Source organism: Phalacrocorax carbo, chromosome 6, assembly GCF_963921805.1.
Source record: "Phalacrocorax carbo chromosome 6, bPhaCar2.1, whole genome shotgun sequence".
Classification (NCBI taxonomy): domain Eukaryota; kingdom Metazoa; phylum Chordata; class Aves; order Suliformes; family Phalacrocoracidae; genus Phalacrocorax; species Phalacrocorax carbo.
Genome location: NC_087518.1, coordinates 22,647,144 through 22,666,888, shown reverse-complemented (window position 1 = coordinate 22,666,888; position 19,745 = coordinate 22,647,144). Strand labels below are relative to the sequence as shown.

At 40.5% G+C, this 19,745-nt stretch overlaps 1 protein-coding gene across 11 annotated transcripts in view; it reads right to left on the bottom strand.

Annotated features, from left to right (window-relative positions):
- The window catches only part of ATG7 (autophagy related 7), a 114,202-nt gene that overhangs the window by 77,636 nt on the left and 16,821 nt on the right, over positions 1–19,745 (bottom strand). For all 11 annotated transcript variants that reach the window (XR_010373359.1, XR_010373357.1, XR_010373358.1 and 8 more), the window contains exons 12-17: positions 19,439–19,597; positions 7,678–7,872; positions 3,218–3,421; positions 2,906–3,021; positions 2,097–2,172; positions 284–364 (exon numbers count right to left, since the gene is read on the bottom strand). Coding sequence is in view for 6 of the 11 variants with exons in the window: in XM_064454241.1 (XP_064310311.1) it covers positions 284–364; positions 2,097–2,172; positions 2,906–3,021; positions 3,218–3,421; positions 7,678–7,872; positions 19,439–19,597 (831 nt within the window). In the remaining 5 variants the exon portion in view is untranslated. The remainder of the gene's footprint in view (positions 1–283; positions 365–2,096; positions 2,173–2,905; positions 3,022–3,217; positions 3,422–7,677; positions 7,873–19,438; positions 19,598–19,745) is intronic.

Genomic DNA, 19,745 nt, shown 5'->3' with positions numbered 1-19,745 from the left:
CTTTTCAGAAATGTGTTGGCCCTAATGTCTGCTTGGTTTCTTTAGCTATGACTAGAATGTTTATGTGGAAATAGCATGCTAATAGGTGATACCAAAGAAATTTGGAAAATGGTTGAAAAAGAAGGGTATGAGGGCAAAAGAACTTTAGCTGAAGTGAGAAGACAGAGTCCAAGCCCTAAGGAAGAAAGAGAAAATGTCAAATACAAAGCAGGCCTCGGCACACCAAGACCAGCCTAGAGCATATAAATATGTTCATATAAATAAACTACAAACACAGACTTACTTTGGTTGAACAGGCTGTGCACTTATCAAATGCCAGGCTGACTGGAAGAACATTATCAAATCTTGATAAAAATCCACGGATCTGGAAGATGAAAGAAATTACAATACTATTTCATAATTACAAAAAGCATTCAAAAAATTCCACACGAACTGGACACATACATTCAATAAAAAGATAAAAAATAGCTATAACTAGCATAATACTGTTCTAACATAGTGATCTCCAATTACACCTGTAGTAAATTTATACTCAATATATATTACTGGTTTTCTATATACAAATAATTGCACAACTATCTAAATGCAACACTATTTAAACATAAATAGAGGCACAGCACCACCTGGAGTTTGACTCCAGTTTGATTGCAAAGTTTGATCAAAACAAGTGTAATGGTATAACCAATTTAAACACATTTTTTCCCCATCTCTATAACAAATAATCTGAAAACTTAACTGTCACAGAATCACAGATTGGAAGGGACCTCAGGGATCATCTAGTCCAACCATTCCTTAACTATATCGTTAATATGATAGTACTGATAAATAACTTTAAAATTCCAGACCATTGTTTCTGGTAACAGAGATGGCACTGAAAACACTTTGGAGCAGGGTTTGACCATTTAGACTACGAACTCTTTGGAGTATTGATCACCTTTTTTGTTCTGTGCTTTTACAGGTCTACTGCAATGAAGAGATGTCACTAAGAATGGAATTTAAGTGGCTTTGCAATACACATTAATATTGAAGTCTATCATGAAGAATACTTCCCCATATGCACTCCACATTTAATGCAGTTGAAATGGCATAAACCTTGGAAGCCAATAGCAGTATTAACACTAAGGTATTTTTGCAGAAACACCAAGCCATACATAATGTTAGAATTAAAAAAAAATAGTCATTTTTAAACAAATACCCGCACCCAGGAAAAGAGAACAAAACTACAAAATCAAGTCTTTCTGATGCTACATTGCTTTGTAACTCTGTTATCCTAGGAACTCCAAGATAGTTCCTGGAAATAAATTTAGTTCATTTATGACAGGCTATGTCATAAATGTGTGCAACATTTATTATCCACAAAGGAATACCTTCTTAATAATGAGGACTGATGCATTAATTTATTATTATTTTTCCACACAAATGGGATAACCAAATGAACAAAGAACACCACAAAAAAAACCACACGAGAAAGTAACAGTTAATTCTAAACCCTTGGAGAAAATATTGCACTCACCGAGTTGATTAGAGGGGTGACGGCTAAGAGAAACTAGCAGTTTGTAAAAGGATTAGATGCCACAATATTTGAAAAAAAAATCTGTATTCATTTTATACCTACTAAAGTTGTATTTGAGTTAGAATGTCTAAGGGAGAAAACATTCATGATAGTCTCTGAATGTAAACGTAAAAACAGACATAGGGTTGACAGAAGTCATAATTCATTGAAAAGTTTTCCAGTTAAAATCCATATTTGATAGGAATTACATCTCAAAGCCCAGTCCAAAATGGAACAATAACGCAAGTACAATCATATGGGGTATAAAAGAAATCAGACAGGACTGACTGGACAGTTAACATTCTTATCATCAGGAAATATATGAACTGTGAGATAATTATTTTTCTCATATAAACAGTAAACCTTTCTAAAGTTTACTGAGAAATATTCTAAAAAATACGACTACATAATCTTAAAAGAGTTAAAAGAGCTCAGGAATCAGCATAGAGTATATTTTTGTTAAGGAGGCGAAGTCTGTGTGTGCTGTTTGCCATATATCAGTTCCCAGCTTTTAAACAAAAGCATTTACTCACAAATTATTTACCTGATGAGGAACAAGTCCAAGAGAAGTAGGCGGCTCATTCATTCGATCATCACTACTGCTGGCCACAGCATAACCACTGCCAAAAATCAAAGAAGAAAAATTAGAACAATACTGAACAGTCAAGATTTCCAGTAAGCTTCAAGGCATTTTGTTACAGTTTACAGTTTAGAATCTGGAAAGGAACCTATCTGGAAAATCTGTTTCACAGTATCTAAGATTCAGCATGGGAATACAAAAACCCTGTTTCAGAATCAGTCTCAGAGACTTGTAACATAATTATGTCCACCTCTAACTCCCTCCTTCTTTCACAGATTTTAAAGACAGAAAACAAGCCTATATTTCAGGTTACAAAATTTCAGAGTAATTTCTGTATTAAACCCACTTAATTAAGATTTTGCAATATTTGGCTTACCTTGAAGCCTTCATGTGATAGAAGTAGTTATGATAGCTCCTCGTTATACTCAAACCCTCTCCTGAGCAAAGGAATGCCAAGATCCACTAACAGGAATACTTTCTTCTTTTGAAATATTCTCAGTACTTTTCTACTTTTAAACTCAGAAAGAGAGGAAACCCCCAATTTCTAAGATAAAACTTAAGAACTGATGAATCAGTTTTCTCTTAAACACTGTTAAATTATAGTAATATAGTACATATGACCTATACATTACATTAATTTACAGGCAACATTACACCTTACAAAACTGCCCTACTTAACATGTACTTCCTCCTCCCAAAAGATTATATTAAATCAATCTTATTTATCAGAGAACACCTTTTGAACACCAGTCCTTGTCTCAGAAATGACTCACCCTTCTGGATGCTGTAAAACAGAAACCATTAATTCCACTGCAAGAGCTCCCGCTATCATGGCTAATCCAGGTCGACTGACTGTGCACTGCTGATCCAATGTCCGATCCCTGGTGGACTACAAAGATAGACAATTCTGAAGTAACCCAAAAGTAACTAGCTGCCCTACTACACAAAACACCTTTAGTTCTGTGCAATTAATTTCTTTGATCTTCCAAACAAAAAACCTTTATGAAACACTATTTAAAGGAAAGAAAAATTCAAGTCACAACAAAAGAGATATATTATCACCATTTGCATAAGGTTCTACTCACATCCCCTGGTGCCACAACATCATTGCAGAAGTAGCAACCCAGTTTATAGCCAGGGATATTTGAAAAGAGTGATGATCCCAAAAGATCAGAAGCACCAGAGGCGTTGCTTAAACATGAATCACCAGATTCTTGCTGTTTTGGTTTCTTTAGTCCGTGTCTCATAACAACAAATGTGTCAAATCCCAGTGCAGCATTGATGACCAGCTGTGAACAATAAAGAGAAAACAACAGATTTTAAGCGAGCCAAAAGGGCAGGGGGGAAAAGGCCTCAAGGTTTTATTCACTCTAGATTTAAAAAAAAACCCACATGCTGTAGATGGGCGAACAATCTATTAACTGCATTATCTATCACCCTAGCCATAAACAACAGATTTTCTGATAAGTGCAAAGTTCCAGTTGTCAAGCATTTAGAAAAAACAAAACCAAAACAAAAGTCTGTTTCAGAAATCTAAAACCATGCCCTTTTCTGTGTCTTTCAGGGAAATTTGATACAAAATAACAACTCCCTCTAATTGTTATACAAACCTATGCACACTTGCTGACAAAAAAATAAAAGAAACAGGAACTCCATAATGTATTGTGCTAGTTTACAGCTGAAGATAGGTTCACACTAACTAACATTCAATGTCTCAGTAAAGTTACTGAAGCTGCTACACACTGATATGAATTAACATCCATATATCCAAATTTGGGCCAACATTCATAGAATGATCAGTACCATTACTGGAAAAACTTATTTCAGTTCCAGCTCAGAATTTATTTTCAAGTTTGTGGCATATTCTGTATATTTATATTCTCCAAGTGCTAAAATATTCCAAGTGCCATTTAAGTACAACAGTGGCTTTCAATAAGAAGTTTTCATGTCAGTTCTATATGTAGTCTTTTCAGTTCGCTGTGGTCTGAAATATAACTCATTAAACACTCCTATGTGACAAAGTAATGAAATGCAAGTCTATTTTCAAAAAAGATTTCTGCTCAGTGAGGAAAGCAATTCATGATTAATTATGGTCTTCATATGCATCTGTTTAGTCACATGGGGAAGCTGTGGTACACAATTACACTGACATTATTTTCCCCTTTCTCTTCAGTTTGTGACAAGTGCTTAGTGTAATCTGAAGCTATATATGTTATGACCGAAATATCATAAAACTTAAACTAGCAGATTTTACTAAACTTACAGCAATGATTTAGATATAGCACAAAGCAAAAACAATTATACAATAATGACTGTAGCCATTAAAATATAAAGGAAGATACTATACTGCTTCATATGCAGATATTTAAGATAGAAATTCTAATACAGCAGTTTGTAATTTTTCATTCTTATAGCCAGGAATTTTTAAAAGACGGACTTTGAGGGAAGCTGTCGAGAATTAGCCATCTTTACTAGTAAGCTTGTGAGGTTCATCATCATTCTTGGTATTTCAAATAATTTCTGCATATTAACTTTCAACCATGTTGTAGTTTATTCTTTCCTCAGTCCTAAAGTAGAACCATGCTGTTGAATCTGCAGTAGCATAGCCAGGCCTACAGCAAACAAAAGACTACATCTTCTCACTACATATACCTGTAAAACCTGAAGATGGTATTCCATTTTCAAAATATGAATAACATGGCATGGCTGGTATTATCAGAAATTAATATTATTGTTAAACACTTCCCACTGCAATACACTGTTTCTCTCTCTTCAGTTTACTGTCCAGCAACTATCTGAATCTGATTGATTTAATAAAAAACAGAAAAAAATAATCTGGTTTTGATACAAAAAGTATGGAAAAGTATATCTTTTGAGATGTGTTTCAAAAAAACCTAGCAAAATTGTAGAAGTTCCAGTGCTCAGCAGGAACAGGGATTTAATATCTGGCACAGGGATTTAATATTCAAGTTCTGTGTTTGCCTAAGACAACTGTTTTGTGAGGAAGACTACAGGAAGATGGAAGATCATTAATGCAATGGAATGATTATGTGGGGAAAACAACTCTTCTTTCTACACCTTACAGAGAACTTTACACAGATTATCATTCACTATGTTCTTCATACCCTGGAGTCCAAACTGCAGTAGTGCTTCGGATTTGCAGTTGTCATACAAATTCACATTTGAAGCAGAACTCTCATTAAATGTTTATCAACATGAAGAACACTGAAAAGCAGATGGTGACCATTTATGTTTGGACATCTTGAGATTGCAGTTCTGTGCTTATTCTGTGAGAAAGAATTCTATCTCCTCACATCAAAGTGATTTTATGAAAAGCATGTAACTGTGACACAGTCAGACACACTATGCCACTGAGTATCAGAGAATTGTCACAAAGAAATAATATTTGTCCTCAAAGTACAAATTTGAACACTGTAAGGCAAATATAGTGGGGAACTGCTAGCTATGCAAATGTGGGGGAAAAGTTTCAGAGATCATTAAAACAATGCTATCCTGACTGAAGAAGGCAGGGAGGCTGCAAAATGCAGAAAAAAAATCAGTTCCTACTTAATCCTACTGTCAAGTTATCAAATTACATACATTCATTTACACCTGAAGTGAAGTCCACACTGATATTTTCATCAGCAGTGTAGTTCACTGGCAAAGGGAAGTTCATTTGAGCTACAAAGACATACAAGCCTATTGCTCAGGATCAGAAATCTTTTTAAAATAAGAAAAAATGAAAGAAAACAAAATATTTTAAGACCATGGCTAAAAAAAAAAAAGATAATTGTTTGAAAACCCTGCTTGCAAAGCAGGTGCAGAGGAAATTTAATTAAGTTCAGATGAACATAAACATCAGGAGACAGGGGAAAAATACTTGGAATTTATAAGAAAAAACTAGTTTGCAAGTACCAGAAATCTGCATTCTCTCTCCTTTCTACTGCCCAGGTTTTTGGAAATAAATATAAACACTAACAAAAGAAACCACAACTAACCAACAACTATTAGGAAACTAGAGTTGTCATAGCTGAAAAATCACAAAAGTAAGGAAAGAACAAAATCAAAGACTGAACAGCAATATTGACTCAGCTGTGTCATATGTATGTTTTACTCTCTTGTGTTAAGTTCACAACTTAATAAATTGCTATGTACATCATTATATTTATGCCACAAAATATACAGGATATGCACTGTGGCTAAGCTGACACGTTAAAAGCTTAATACTTGCATTGTCTGATTTTGTGCTATTTTAACTAAGCAAACATGAAACCACACAATTCTTAAATGAATTAAGAAATATCAAGATTACTTGAGACTGTTTTACTAAAGCCTACATCATGATACCAAGGGAAGTAAGTGTTCAGGATAATTTAGTTGGATTCTTCAGCAAAACCATATTTTCAACTCTGCATTAATTTGCAGAAAGATGCGGCTTCCATAATCCTGTTTAATTTAGAATATATTTTCACAGGAAAAGTTTGGGTGCAACACTGTCTTCAATAATAAAATTTACACAAGAGTAAAGGCTCATATCTAATCCTCAGTAAGATTTGCAGAATAGGAAAAAATGGCTCAAAATCTTCTCTCTATATGCTTTTGTGACTCTCCTGGAAAAATTTTGTTAAGCTTATATTTTATTTCTCAATCTGGTTCATCCAACCAGATCTGTATACTGACCACAACAGATGTTTTAACATTTTTACTACGTAAGCATTTGTGCATAGTCTCACTGATCTCGTATACACAGCATAATCTATAAAGCCTTAGATACTATTATTTAATATATAAATTCAGAATCTTAATTTCATGTACTGCAGCTCTCTCCCTTCTTTTTGCTTTGCCTGTAACATGAGGTTATTACTTTTAAGCTGCAGAAATAGCTGAAGCATTCAACACTACCTGAGTAAGTGTCACAGGCAGAGTTTGGATGCATTGGCTCAGCACAACAGTATGTTTTCCAATAAGGCAATGAGAAAAACCCAAAGTTATCTTTGGACCAAAAATAGCTGGCATACTTCTCAAGTTCAGAAATAACTTTGTGATTTTTTACTTTAGACATATATTTGAGAATGTGGTTTCATACAGGTTTCTACAACTCACATCCCTTACCAGTCAATCATTACTGTAATGTCTTTACTCCTCCTTACTATGATTCTTTTATTATAAAATTACTTCTTTTAGTATTACTATGAAATGTGCCCTTGGAGATGCTCAAAAGATACTGACTAGACAAGTCCCTGAGCAGCATGCTCTAAGTTGGCCCTATTTTCAACAGGGAGGTGGACCGGATCACCTCCAGCGGTCTCTTTCAACCTGTATCATTCCGTGATACAAGCTTATATTTCTTTTTTTCAACATTCTCTTTTTGTCTTACACAGAAGCTTTGAGGCTGCAGAAAACAAGAAAAAAAATTTCTGCATAATCACAAAAGATTGGTCAAGTATTTCAATTTTTCATAAAGGTCTTTTAGGTACGCACAGCTGGTTGATATGCAAGAGCTGAAATACAGTGACAGGAATATTAGCAAGGTATGGTACAATACCTTCCTCTTGCTGGCTGCAATGACAGCAGGAAGCCATCGACTCTCCCTAGTGTCCATTAGTAGGAAAACAACATCATGAGCATCAATAAGCTCTTCAAGTTTAGCCACATCCTTCCGAGCCTGTGCCATTGTTACTTCAGAAAATTTCACTGGGTGGCCAGGCATGGGGATGCTCATGTTATAGCCTTCTGAACTCTACACGGAGACAGACAGAAAACAACAAATTAAAAATACAACCTTGTGACTGAATAGGACTGTTATAAAGTTCAAAATAAAACTGTAGAGTAAAAATTCAATTACTGTTTGGCAGAATGGCAACTGTATTCTTTACATCTCCCTGTATATCAGTGCTGTGCACTAAAGCATAGTACTAAAGTTTCTGAGGGAATGGCAGTCTCAGCTGCTGTATTTGTGCAGAACAGAGCAGCTCAATGCAAAGGCACTAATTTGGGTCATAAGAGCAAACCAACCATGTTCAGGTGGCTCTGTGCCTGAACAAGTCCAGTCTCTCAGGTGGTCTTATTAGGTCTCGTAAATCACTGCAAAAGAAGATAGCTGAACTGTTCCTAATCCCAGAGGTAACAAACATCTCTACAAAAGCAAGCAGAGAGATCTTACATATTATTATGATCATGCTGTTAAACCTCGATAAAATTTTTGTCCTGAATTATCTTTGCAGCCACCTCACCCACAACATTAACGGGATGTAGTTTATATTTCTGATACTGAATATTGACTCAATTACAGTAGACAGATGAAGTATCACACATTCCCCACTTTGTTTTAAATTCTTTACGAGAAGAAGCTGTAGGACTACATACAAGTCTAGCAGCTTCAATAGCTTCAATTTTATTTGAATAACTGTCCCTTGAAAAAAAGACACCAGTTACTAGTAAAAGTGGCTGAGGTACACCTTTGCAGCCAAACTCTGGCAAAAAGAGCTAAAAGGGTACCTTGCAATGGCAAATGCATATTATTTAAAGGAGGAATAAATGTGTGTATATACCCAAAGACAGATCTCGTTCATTCCACAGAATTCAAAATCTCAGGGAGCCTCTACATGACAAAAAATTCTGGTTGACTGCTCACAAAAAGGCTTAGGTTTTAAGACCAGAACCTTCACCCTAACAAAAGATGTAAAATGCCTCCAAATTATCCAAAACAAAATAATATTTTGTTACCATCTTATGAAGTATTAGAATCACGAACTTACTGAAAAAAAGGGGACTGTATGTTGACACATGCAAAATCATAAAAGATAATGCAGTCTCCAATGCTTTCATTGATAGCTGACCAAAGCTGTGTTTCAGGCTCCGGTGCTTTAGTTTTGTTTATTTAAAGCAAACAGACATTTTGTCATTTGTGGTGCTAACATATCCTTCTCCCTCATTTTTATTAACATTTCTATTAACTTTCTGCATTTTTTTGTTAAACCATGGCTCAGAACACTTACAAAATATCTGTGCTCAGTGTATTAAACCTGAACAGAAGTATGCCAAGGGTAGGTACACAGAAAGTTAAGAAATGTGATGCTGCCATCATTAAATTGCTCTATTGGAAATACCTACACAAAGAGGCCCCCCATGCAGTATAGTACAAAGGACTAAAAAATACTGAATACGCTGGAGTTCCATGCCTGAATACTTCAGGAAATGATTGTATAAGAGAGTCAAAGTTATATTCTGCAGCAGCTATACAAGTAGGCAATGCACAGAGCAATTTCTAATGTAAGGCTGGGAATCAATAAATTCTGCTATTTCTGAGTCCTCCCTTCTTTTTTATTATAAAACTCTAACCTACAGTTAATGATAATCTTAGAAGTGTAATGAAGCAACTCAAAAGCTCCTTGCCAAAGCACTCCTCTTCGTTTCACCTGCAATGATGAGATGGTTACTCTTCCAACTCGAAAGGATGTAAAATTAAAAAAAATAAAAAAGAATGCACATTGAGCAGACAATCATTTCAAAGTCAACCAGGAGAAACTGCATTTTGTGTGCAAAATATTACTCACATTGAAATCAAAGGAAGTATATTAGACTGCAATTGAATTGCACAGAAATGTAAAACCAAATTTTCATTAATGTCTTCAGAACCAGCATTACTGCTTTGATTCCCATGGGCTTGAAAGGACTGTGTGGGTTTCCAAACAGCAAGAGACAGCTTTGGCTGTTCCTTCAGTATGAAAGAAACTAACAGGCTCAAAATCCAGGACAACTAATATTTCTATTCAAAGACATTTATACTGATAAACATGAGTTTTGGTAACAAGCAACAGTGCAGTCTGCAGTAACAGATGCAGCTCTATTTTGAGAAGTCTAGCAAAATCAGCTGGTTTATAAAAATCTCCGGCTGCAGTAGCTTCACTGTCCAAACTGTCCCAAAGCACCAAGACTTGATACAGGCTAAAGACTTATTGTTAGTCCATGTGCTTGGCTTGCTGCTTAAACCTCACCACTCTCACATGCTGTCAGCTTGAGATTAACTGAACCCAAGTTTTTACAGTTAAGCCCTGTTAATTCTTGTTAATGCAAGCATGTTTCTCTGTACATGTACTGATGGTCAAACGTAATACCTCTTCTCCACGAATTCTACTGCAGAAATGAGTATGACAAAAAAACTTTATTAGAAACATTCTATCATAAGGGTACACAGGATCTGCACAATGGCTTTCTCCTCATTTATGCCACAAAGCAATGAAACTAGGTTTGAGTCCCACTGAAGGCTGATCAGATGTGACCCACCCACAGCCAGAGGAAAAACAGAGAATGCGTAACACTGATAGGGATAATGTGCTAAGGAAACAGTGGTAGATGCAGAACATTTGAAGCTTATGGTAGAGGAAAAATTTCTTACATACAGTATGGGTTGCACACTGTATATGATATTACTGAGCAGGAAAATTGTTTTTCTCCTATATATACACCAAATGTCCTAACATGTACTGATACAGACTCACTAAAGCATTGTTATTGGTTCCCTCTTATTAATGAAAGTTCCTCTCCGGGTTATATTTAACTCCTGCACCTCCCAAGACTCATCGCAATCTCAAGATTCCCTAGTACAGCCTGGTCCTTTGCTTTCTTGGTTACTTCTAACAGGAAAACTCATAACACTAACTTCTGGTCTTTATCTCTACATGCAAAACTGTATGATTTGGGATTCCACAAACAGCTTTTACTTATTCTAATTAAATTACTCATTCTTTCTTAATATTAATGTTTTCATTTTATCAAGTTTAAAAAGCAAGAAATCAAGTGACACAAATCCTAGTTAGCATAATTTTGGTGCTCTGTGTGATACCGCATAGGTGCTTTCTTTTCTCTACTTGTTCTGCTGTTTAAAGTTCTATAACTAAATTAATATCCCCAAGTAACAATAACACTATACTTCAGCAAGGTTAAATAAAATTCTAGGAACTTTCACAAAGTCTATTCTGATTCACTTATCAAAAGTTGTGAAAGTGAAAAGTTTAGCTTTTTTTTTTTCGTATCTGGGATCATTCTGTGATATGCAAATATTAATTGAATTACTACTTAGTACTAATACTGATTTCATAAATAACAACAATAATAGGATCAACACAGATAAATGCAGAACAAAAACAGAGAGCAAACCCGGAATCAAACTACATGTTTGGAAGTGATCCTCTGTAAAGCTTGTTCACAACACTGCTCATCAACAACATAACAGATCTATATTCCACTGTTAGTAACTGTAAAATGTGTTCATCTGATTCGTGTCAATATGGAACAATGCTAGAGTCACACGGTGAAGTGTGACCTTCTAGCATTTGACCGTTCTGTTTGTGCTTGTGTAACCGAGGGCCGTTCAATTGACTTGTTAACTGTCTTAATGTTTGGAATGTTGATTGGCGATTTAGGTTGATAATAAAGACAAAAGAAGACCCAAAATTGATCAGATAACTGAGAAACTGGCGCCTGAGAATTTTAACAAGATAATAAATAATGCTTAGGCCAGTCAAGAGGGCGTTAGCAATGAATGCTGCATTGACAAGAAGCCTCCTAAAAAGATACAATTCAGTAGAACTTCAAGGACTAACAGTGGAAACACCCTGCTACAAAGGAGAGTGACCAAAAAGACTTGCCCCCACACACCCGTAAAGAGCATGCGGGCTAATCTACATGGCAAGCGTGACTAATTTAACTACGGCTGACCAACGGCAAGTGGGATGCTTATCACTGACCAATGAGTGTAAACTTAGGCGTGTTTTTACTAATTGTTATTAATTAAGTAACTGAATATAAACCCTGTAATTTTGTATGACGGTATGCACGTTAGGCGGAAGGATCCCCCCTGCATCCAGCGCTGCTTGCTTGTCTCTATTCAATAAATTGTAAACTTTGATTGAAATTCCGTTGAAGGCTAAATTAATTATAACAGTAACTCTTAATATTACAACTAGTAACATAATCAGTGGCATTTTAAATACAGAATTGCATAGTAAGTATACATAACTGATTCTTATTAACTAAATGGTTAAGAGACTGTTCACCAGCTCAGCTCTTGTAACTATAGCTACCAATTCTAAGACAGTCTCAATTCCAAAGCAAAAACTATAAACAATTGAGTGACTTCTATCACATGTCAAATGAGTATAAACAAACTTTGTTCATCACAGAGCAAGCTGAGAGTGTGTCTATTCTGAAATTACAGGCCATAGGAATTCTTCCCGGAAATGAAGGATGAAACTATGAGAACTGCAAATATTTGTAAGCTTTTTTTTTATAGTCTCCTTTTTTCAGCATTGAAAATTAGATACTATCTGCCTTTTATCCAGAAAATCAACTTAAATAAGACTGCAAATTTTGGGTGTAAAACATAGTAGAAAATCTCAACAATAACTCTCTTACTGCCTTCAAGACCTCCTGCTCCCATAATAGATGACCAATGTGTCTAAACTCACATTTAAAAGCAGGGTAGAAAACCACAGTATTAAAAGCAGCCATTACTGAAAGTTCCTTAGGACCTATGAGACAGCAAAAAAAATTTTACTTCACCATCAGTGAGTTACAAGATGGTTCAGATGATACTAAAGTATATTTCATTATGTGCTGGTTTTGGCTGAGAAGGGGTTAATTCTCCTCACTGTGGGGGTCGGCTACCTTTCCAGCTTCCCGCGCTCTGCCGCGTGGCGGGGGGGGGGGCTGGGAGGGGCAGGGCTGTGGTGGGGGCGGCTGACCCCGACTGGCCAATGGCAGGTTCATTCCATACCATGTGACACCATGACCAATATATTGAGGGGGGGACAGTGGCAGCGCGGAGGGGTTGTGGTGTTGGGTCGGCGATCGACCACGGCGCGTGCGGTTTGTTTCGGCGGTTCGTTCCCGCAGTTCGTTCCCCTCTCCCTTCCCCCCATCCCCCGGGGCTTTGCGCCTCTCGTTGTTCTCCTTTACATTGCATTTCTGTTGTTGTTTCTTTTAATTTTAATTATTAAACTGTTCTTATCCCAACCCACGAGCGTTACCCTTCTGATTCTCTCCCCCATCTACCGGTAGGGGAGTGAGCGAGCGACTGTGTGGGGCTGAGCTGCAGGCTAAACCACAACAGTCTTTTTGGTGCCCAACGTGGGGCTCAAGGGTTGGAGATAACAACAGCTGCTGGTCACAGCACCTTGTCGTCCTTTTTGCAGTTGGTGTTAAAGATCGGTGTTGGTTTGTTGAGTCTGCTGTTTTCTGCTGTGATTAGTAATGTTTTGCCTACAAGATTTGTTATACAAACACTCGTTTTCAGCTTTATCTGGTATTTGGGGTTTTTGCTGAAACCATTACTGTACCGTGTTGAGGCAATTAGCAATTATACCTCCTCTGAGAGGTTTTATATGGAGGAAATACAGAATAGTACCTTTGCAACTTTGTTCTAGGATGTCTGTGCCTTTGTTACAACAACCTTTTTGTATCTTGAGCATCCTTGGGTGGTTAAGGTGCACTTATTGTTAGTTTTTGGGCATGTTGTTTTGGTTTTGACTAAGCAACTTAAGAATATCACCCAGAAATCTGCCCTGAGGCTTGATAGTTATGAGTGGCAGGGCATGTGGGATAGCATGGGCAAATACCTAGGGCAGTGGGCACCCCCAGTGTTTTGGAGTTTCACCCCCGAACAAGGGCAGAATCCTAAAAAACTAATAGAATATTTGGAGAAAGTATATGGTTACGCTGGGAACTCCAGAGAGACAAAGATAACTGCAACATGCTGGGGTCTGGCCCATGCATACCAAGCCCTGCTCAACAGTATTCAGTGCCCCCAAGGGGAAGAGAATGTCTCTGGATTGAAATGCAAAGTGACTGGCACTGTAGACAATCCAGCCCTGACAACAGGCACTGCAGCCACTCAAACCCCCACAACAAGTAGTGGAGCTAGCTCAGAAAATAAACCTGTACCAGTATCAGTTGCCCCCACACACAAGACGAAATATTGGAAGCGGACATCAACTCGTTTAGAACGGGATGATGAAGAACCAGGGCCATCGCGGGGAGAGGAGGGAGAAGTAATAAATGAAATAGAGACCACCCGATCCCTGTCCTTAAGCGAGTTGGGAGATATGCGAAAAGATTATAGCCGTCGTTCAGGTGAGCACATTGTCACCTGGCTGCTCCGATGCTGGGAGAATGGGGCCAGTAGCCTGGAACTAGAGGGAAAAGAAGCCTAACAATTGGGATCCCTTTCTGGGGAAGGGGGCGTTGACAAAGCAATTGGAAAAAAACCACAAGCCCTCAGCCTCTGGAGGCGACTCCTGTCTGGAGTGAAGGAAAGGTATCCCTTCAAAGAAGATGTTACATATCGCCCAGGAAAATGGACAACTATGGAGAAAGGCATCCAGTATCTAAGGGAATTAGCGGTGTTTGAGGTGATTTATGGTGACCTGGACGATCAACAGTCATCCAAAGATCCAGATGAAGCCAAATGCACACGACCCATGTGGCAGAAGTTTGTACGGAGCGCACCATCTTCGCATGCAAACTCATTGGCAGTGATGTCCTGGAAAGATGACGAGACACCAACGGTGGCAGAGGTGATTGATAGACTCCGGGATTACGACACAAATATCTCTTCCTCGCTCGTCTCTGCTGTGGAGAAACTATCCCAAGAGGTCCAGCAACTCAAAGAAGGTATGTCCTACTCCCCACCTCGACAGAGTAGTGTCTCAGCTGTTAGGAATAAGCGTCCTTTGGCTCAAAGAAGGGGATACACACCATGGGCCACCCTATGGTTCTAACTGCATGACCACAGAGAGGACATGATGAGGTGGGATGGAAAGCCTACTTCGACCCTACAGGCACGAGTACATGAACTGCAAGGAAGAACAGTCACTCAGGGAAGCTCTTCCAGGAAAGCTGCTGCTCCAATTTCCAGCGAGCAAGTCCCCAGACAGAGGAGTAGAAGCACAGGTTTTATTTCTAAGTGTAATAGAGGGACTCCTGATTCACATTTACAGGAAGTGAGTTGTGACTGCCATGATCAGGACTAGAGGGGCCCTGCCTCCAGCCGGGTGGAGGAAAGGGATAACCAGGCTTACTGGTCTGTGTGGATCCGATGGCCTGGCACGTCTGACCCACAGGAGTATAAAGCTTTAGTGGACACCGGCGCACAGTGCACCTTAATGCCATCAAAGTATATAGGGGCAGAACCCATCAGCATTGCTGGAGTGACAGGGGGATCCCAAGAGCTAACTGTGTTGGAGGCCGAAGTGAGCCTAACTGGCAATGAGTGGCAGAAGCACCCCATTGTGACTGGCCCAGAGGCTCCGTGCATCCTTGGCATAGACTGTCTCAGGAGAGGCTATTTCAAGGACCCAAAAGGTTACAAGTAGGCTTTTGGTGTAGCTGCCTTGGAGACAGAGTTAAACAGCTGTCTCCCTTGCCTGGTCTCTCAAAGGACCCTTCTATGGTGGGGTTGCTGAAGGTCGAAGAACAACAGGTGCCAATCGCCACCACAACAGTGCACCGGCGGCAATATCGCATCAACCAACACTCTCTGATCCCCATCCATGGGCTCATTCGTCGACTGGAGAGCCAAGGAGTCATCAGTAAGACGCACTCACTCTTTAACAGTCCCGTATGGCCAATCTGGAAGTCTAATGGAGAGTGGAGGCTAACAGTAGACTATCGTGGCCTGAATGAAGTCACTCCACCATTGAGTGCTGCTGTGCCAGACATGCTAGAACTTCAATACGAACTGGAGTCCAAGGTAGCCAAGTGGTATGCCACAACTGATATTGCTAATGCATTCTTCTCGATCCCTCTGGCAGCAGAGTGCAGGCCACAGTTTGCTTTTACTTGGAGGGGCGCCCAGTACACCTGGAATCCACTGCCCCAGGGGTGGAAACACAGTCCTACCATTTGCCATGGACTGATTCAGACTGTACTGGAACAGGGAGAAGCTCCAGAACACCTTCAATACATTGATGACATCATTGTGTGGGGCAACACAGCGGAAGAAGTTTTTGAGAAAGGAGAGAAAATAGTCCAAATCCTTCTGAAAGCTGGTTTTGCCATAAAACAAAGTAAGGGGAGGGGACCTGCACGAGAAATCCAGTTCTTAGGAATAAAATGGCAAGATGGTTGTCGTCATATTCCAATGGATGTGATCAACAAAATAGCAGCCATGTCTCCACCAACTAGCAAAAAGGAAACACAAGCTTTCTTGGGCGTTGTGGGTTTTTGGAGAATGCATATTCCAAATTACAGTCTGATCGTAAGCCCTCTCTATCAAGTGACCCGGAAAAAGAATGATTTCAAATGGGGCCCTGATCAACGACAAGCCTTTAAATGGATTAAACAGGAGATAGTTCATGCAGTAGCTCTTGGGCCAGTCCGGGCAGGACAAAATGTAAAGAATGTGCTCTACACTGCAGCCGGGGAGAATGGCCCTACCTGGAGCCTCTGGCAGAAAGCACATGGGGAGACCCGAGGTCGACCCCTAGGGTTTTGGAGTCGGGGATACAGAGGGTCCGAAGCCCGCTATACTCCAACTGAAAAAGAGATATTGGCAGCATATGAAGGGGTCCGAGCTGCTTCAGAAGAGGTTGGTACTGAAGCACAGTTGCTCCTGGCACCCCGACTGCCAGTGCTGGGCTGGATGTTCAAAGGAAACATCCCCTCTACACACCATGCAACTGACGCTACGTGGAGTAAATGGGTTGCACTGATCACCCAGTGAGCTCGAGTAGGAAACCCCACTCGCCCAGGAATCTTGGAAGTGATTATGGACTGGCCAGAAGGCAAAGATTTTGGATTATCACCAGAGGAGGAGGTGACACGTGCTGAAGAAGCCCCACTGTATAACAAACTGCCAGAAGATGAGAAACAATATGCCCTGTTCACTGATGGGTCCTGTCGCCTTGTGGGAAAGCACCGGAGATGGAAGGCCGCTGTATGGAGTCCTACACGACAAGTAGCAGAAACTGCTGAAGGAGAAGGTGAATCGAGCCAGTTTGCAGAGGTAAAGGCCATCCAGCTGGCCTTAGACATCGCTGAACGGGAAAAGTGGCCAGTGCTCTATCTCTATACTGACTCCTGGATGGTGGCAAATGCCTTGTGGGGCTGGCTACAGCAGTGGAAGCAAAACAACTGGCAGCGCAGAGGCAAACCCATCTGGGCTGCCACATTGTGGCAAGATATTGCTGCCCGGGTAGAGAACCTGGTTGTAAAGGTACGTCACATGGATGCTCACGTCCCCAAGAGTCGGGCCACTGAAGAACATCGGAACAACCAGCAGGTAGATCAGGCTGCCAAGATTGAAGTGGCTGAGCTGGATCTGGACTGGCAACATAAGGGTGAACTATTTCTAGCTCGATGGGGCCATGACATCTCAGGCCATCAAGGGAGAGATGCAACATACAGGTAGGCTCGTGATCGAGGGGTAGACTTGACTATGGATATTATTGCACAGGTTATCCACAAATGTGACACATGCGCTGCAATCAAGCAAGCGAAGCGGGTAAAGTCTCTGTGGTATGGGGGACGATGGCTGAAATATAAATATGGGGAGGCCTGGCAAATTGACTATATCACACTCCCACAGACCCGCCAAGGCAAGCGCCATGTGCTTACAATGGTAGAAACAACGACTGGCTGGCTGGAAACATACCCCGTGCCCCACGCCACTGCCCGGAACACTATCCTGGGTCTTGAAAAACAAGTCCTGTGGTGACATGGCACCCCAGAGAGAATTGAGTCAGACAGTGGGACTCATTTCCAAAATAGCCTCATAGACACCTGGGCCAAAGACCGTGGCATTGAGTGGGTGTATCACATCCCCTATCACGCACCAGCCTCTGGGAAAATTGAACGGTACAATGGACTGTTAAAAACTACACTGAGAGCAATGGGGGGTGGGACATTCAAGCACTGGGATACACATTTAGCAAAAGCCACGTGGTTAGTCAACACGAGGGGATTTGCTAACCGAGCTGACCCTGCCCAGTCAGAAATCCTACATACTGTGGAAGGGGATAGAGTCCCTGTAGTGCACACAAAAAGTATGCTGGGCAAAACAGTCTGGGTTCTTCCTGCCTCCAGCAAAGGCAAACCCCTTCGTGGGATTGCTTTTGCTCGAGGACCTGGGTGCACTTGGTGGGTGATGCAGGAGGATGGAGAAATCCGATGTGTGCCTCAAGGGGATTTGATTTTGGGTGAGAACAGTCAATGAACTGAACAGCACAATGTGAACTGCTATATAATAAATACTGTGTGTCACCTCTGTGTTGTATCAATGATATCAGAGTACAAGCCTCCCAACCCATGGACGATCAACTATGAAACAAGCCGTGCAGCAGTGATGGAACGATGACTGACTCAGTATGCAGCAACCCAACGCCACACACCATCTCTCCCACCCTGAAAGACTGATACAACAGATGGAGCCCAGAGTCATGGACTGGGTGAACTCAATGGACATTTTAATGGACATTTTACAGGGAAGGTCCATGAACTAAGGGAGTGATGTCTGTGTATTATGTTAAGGGATGGGAAGGGGAGGGGTGGTGGTTGGTACGGTTGTATTGCATCGTATGGGACCTGGCATTGGTGTAAATGGTATGGAATAAGGGGTGGAGAATGTGCTGGTTTTGGGTGAGAAGGGGTTAATTCTCCTCACTGTGGGGGTCGGCTACCTTTCCAGCTTCCCGAGCTCTGCCGCGTGGCGGGGGGGGCTGGGAGGGGCAGGGCTGTGGTGGGGGCGGCTGACCCCGACTGGCCAATGGCAGGTTCATTCCATACCATGTGACACCATGACCAATATATTGAGGGGGGGACAGTGGCAGCGCGGAGGGGGTGCGGCGTTGGGTCGGCGATCGGCTGCGGCGCGTGCGGTTTGTTTCGGCGGTTCGTTCCCCCTCTCCCCTCCCCCGGGGCTTTGCGCCTCTCGTTGTTCTCCTTTACATTGCATTTCTGTTGTTGTTTCTTTTAATTTTAATTATTAAACTGTTCTTATCCCAACCCACGAGCGTTACCCTTCTGATTCTCTCCCCCATCTACCGGTGGGGGAGTGAGCGAGCGACTGTGTGGGGCTGAGCTGCCGGCTAAGCCACGACACATTATTACAAATATTGTCTCCCTAAAGTGTAACATGTGTAGAGTACCTGAAGTAAAATGCCTATAGGTTTGTCAGTAACCAGTGTAACACCTGTGTAGTATTTTTCTCGCTCATAATAATGCATAATTACTAGAACTTGGAATAGTTATTTAAAGTCACTGGTTTTCTTCCAAGGAACTTATTAACACATTGTAAATACTGATCTTACCACTCCTGGGAAGATTTTCTGCAGCCTGTCTGCTGCTGCAAGTGCCTTAGGCTTCCCACCGCTAAGACAGTCTTCAAACTCATACAGGGGCTGCCGTACTGGGTTGGAGTAGGAGATCTTTGCATTGTCCACAAATGTAATCTTCCTGACTCCCCAACCCTAAAGAAGAAAGTAATTTAAATCATGATAAGTACAATGGGCGTAGCCATATACTTTTGAGTAATGCCAGAAACTCAAGTGGAGTTTTGTCCAATTTTTCTAGAAAGGTCAAGCTACAAAAGCTTTTGAAGCTATTCACAGCAACAAC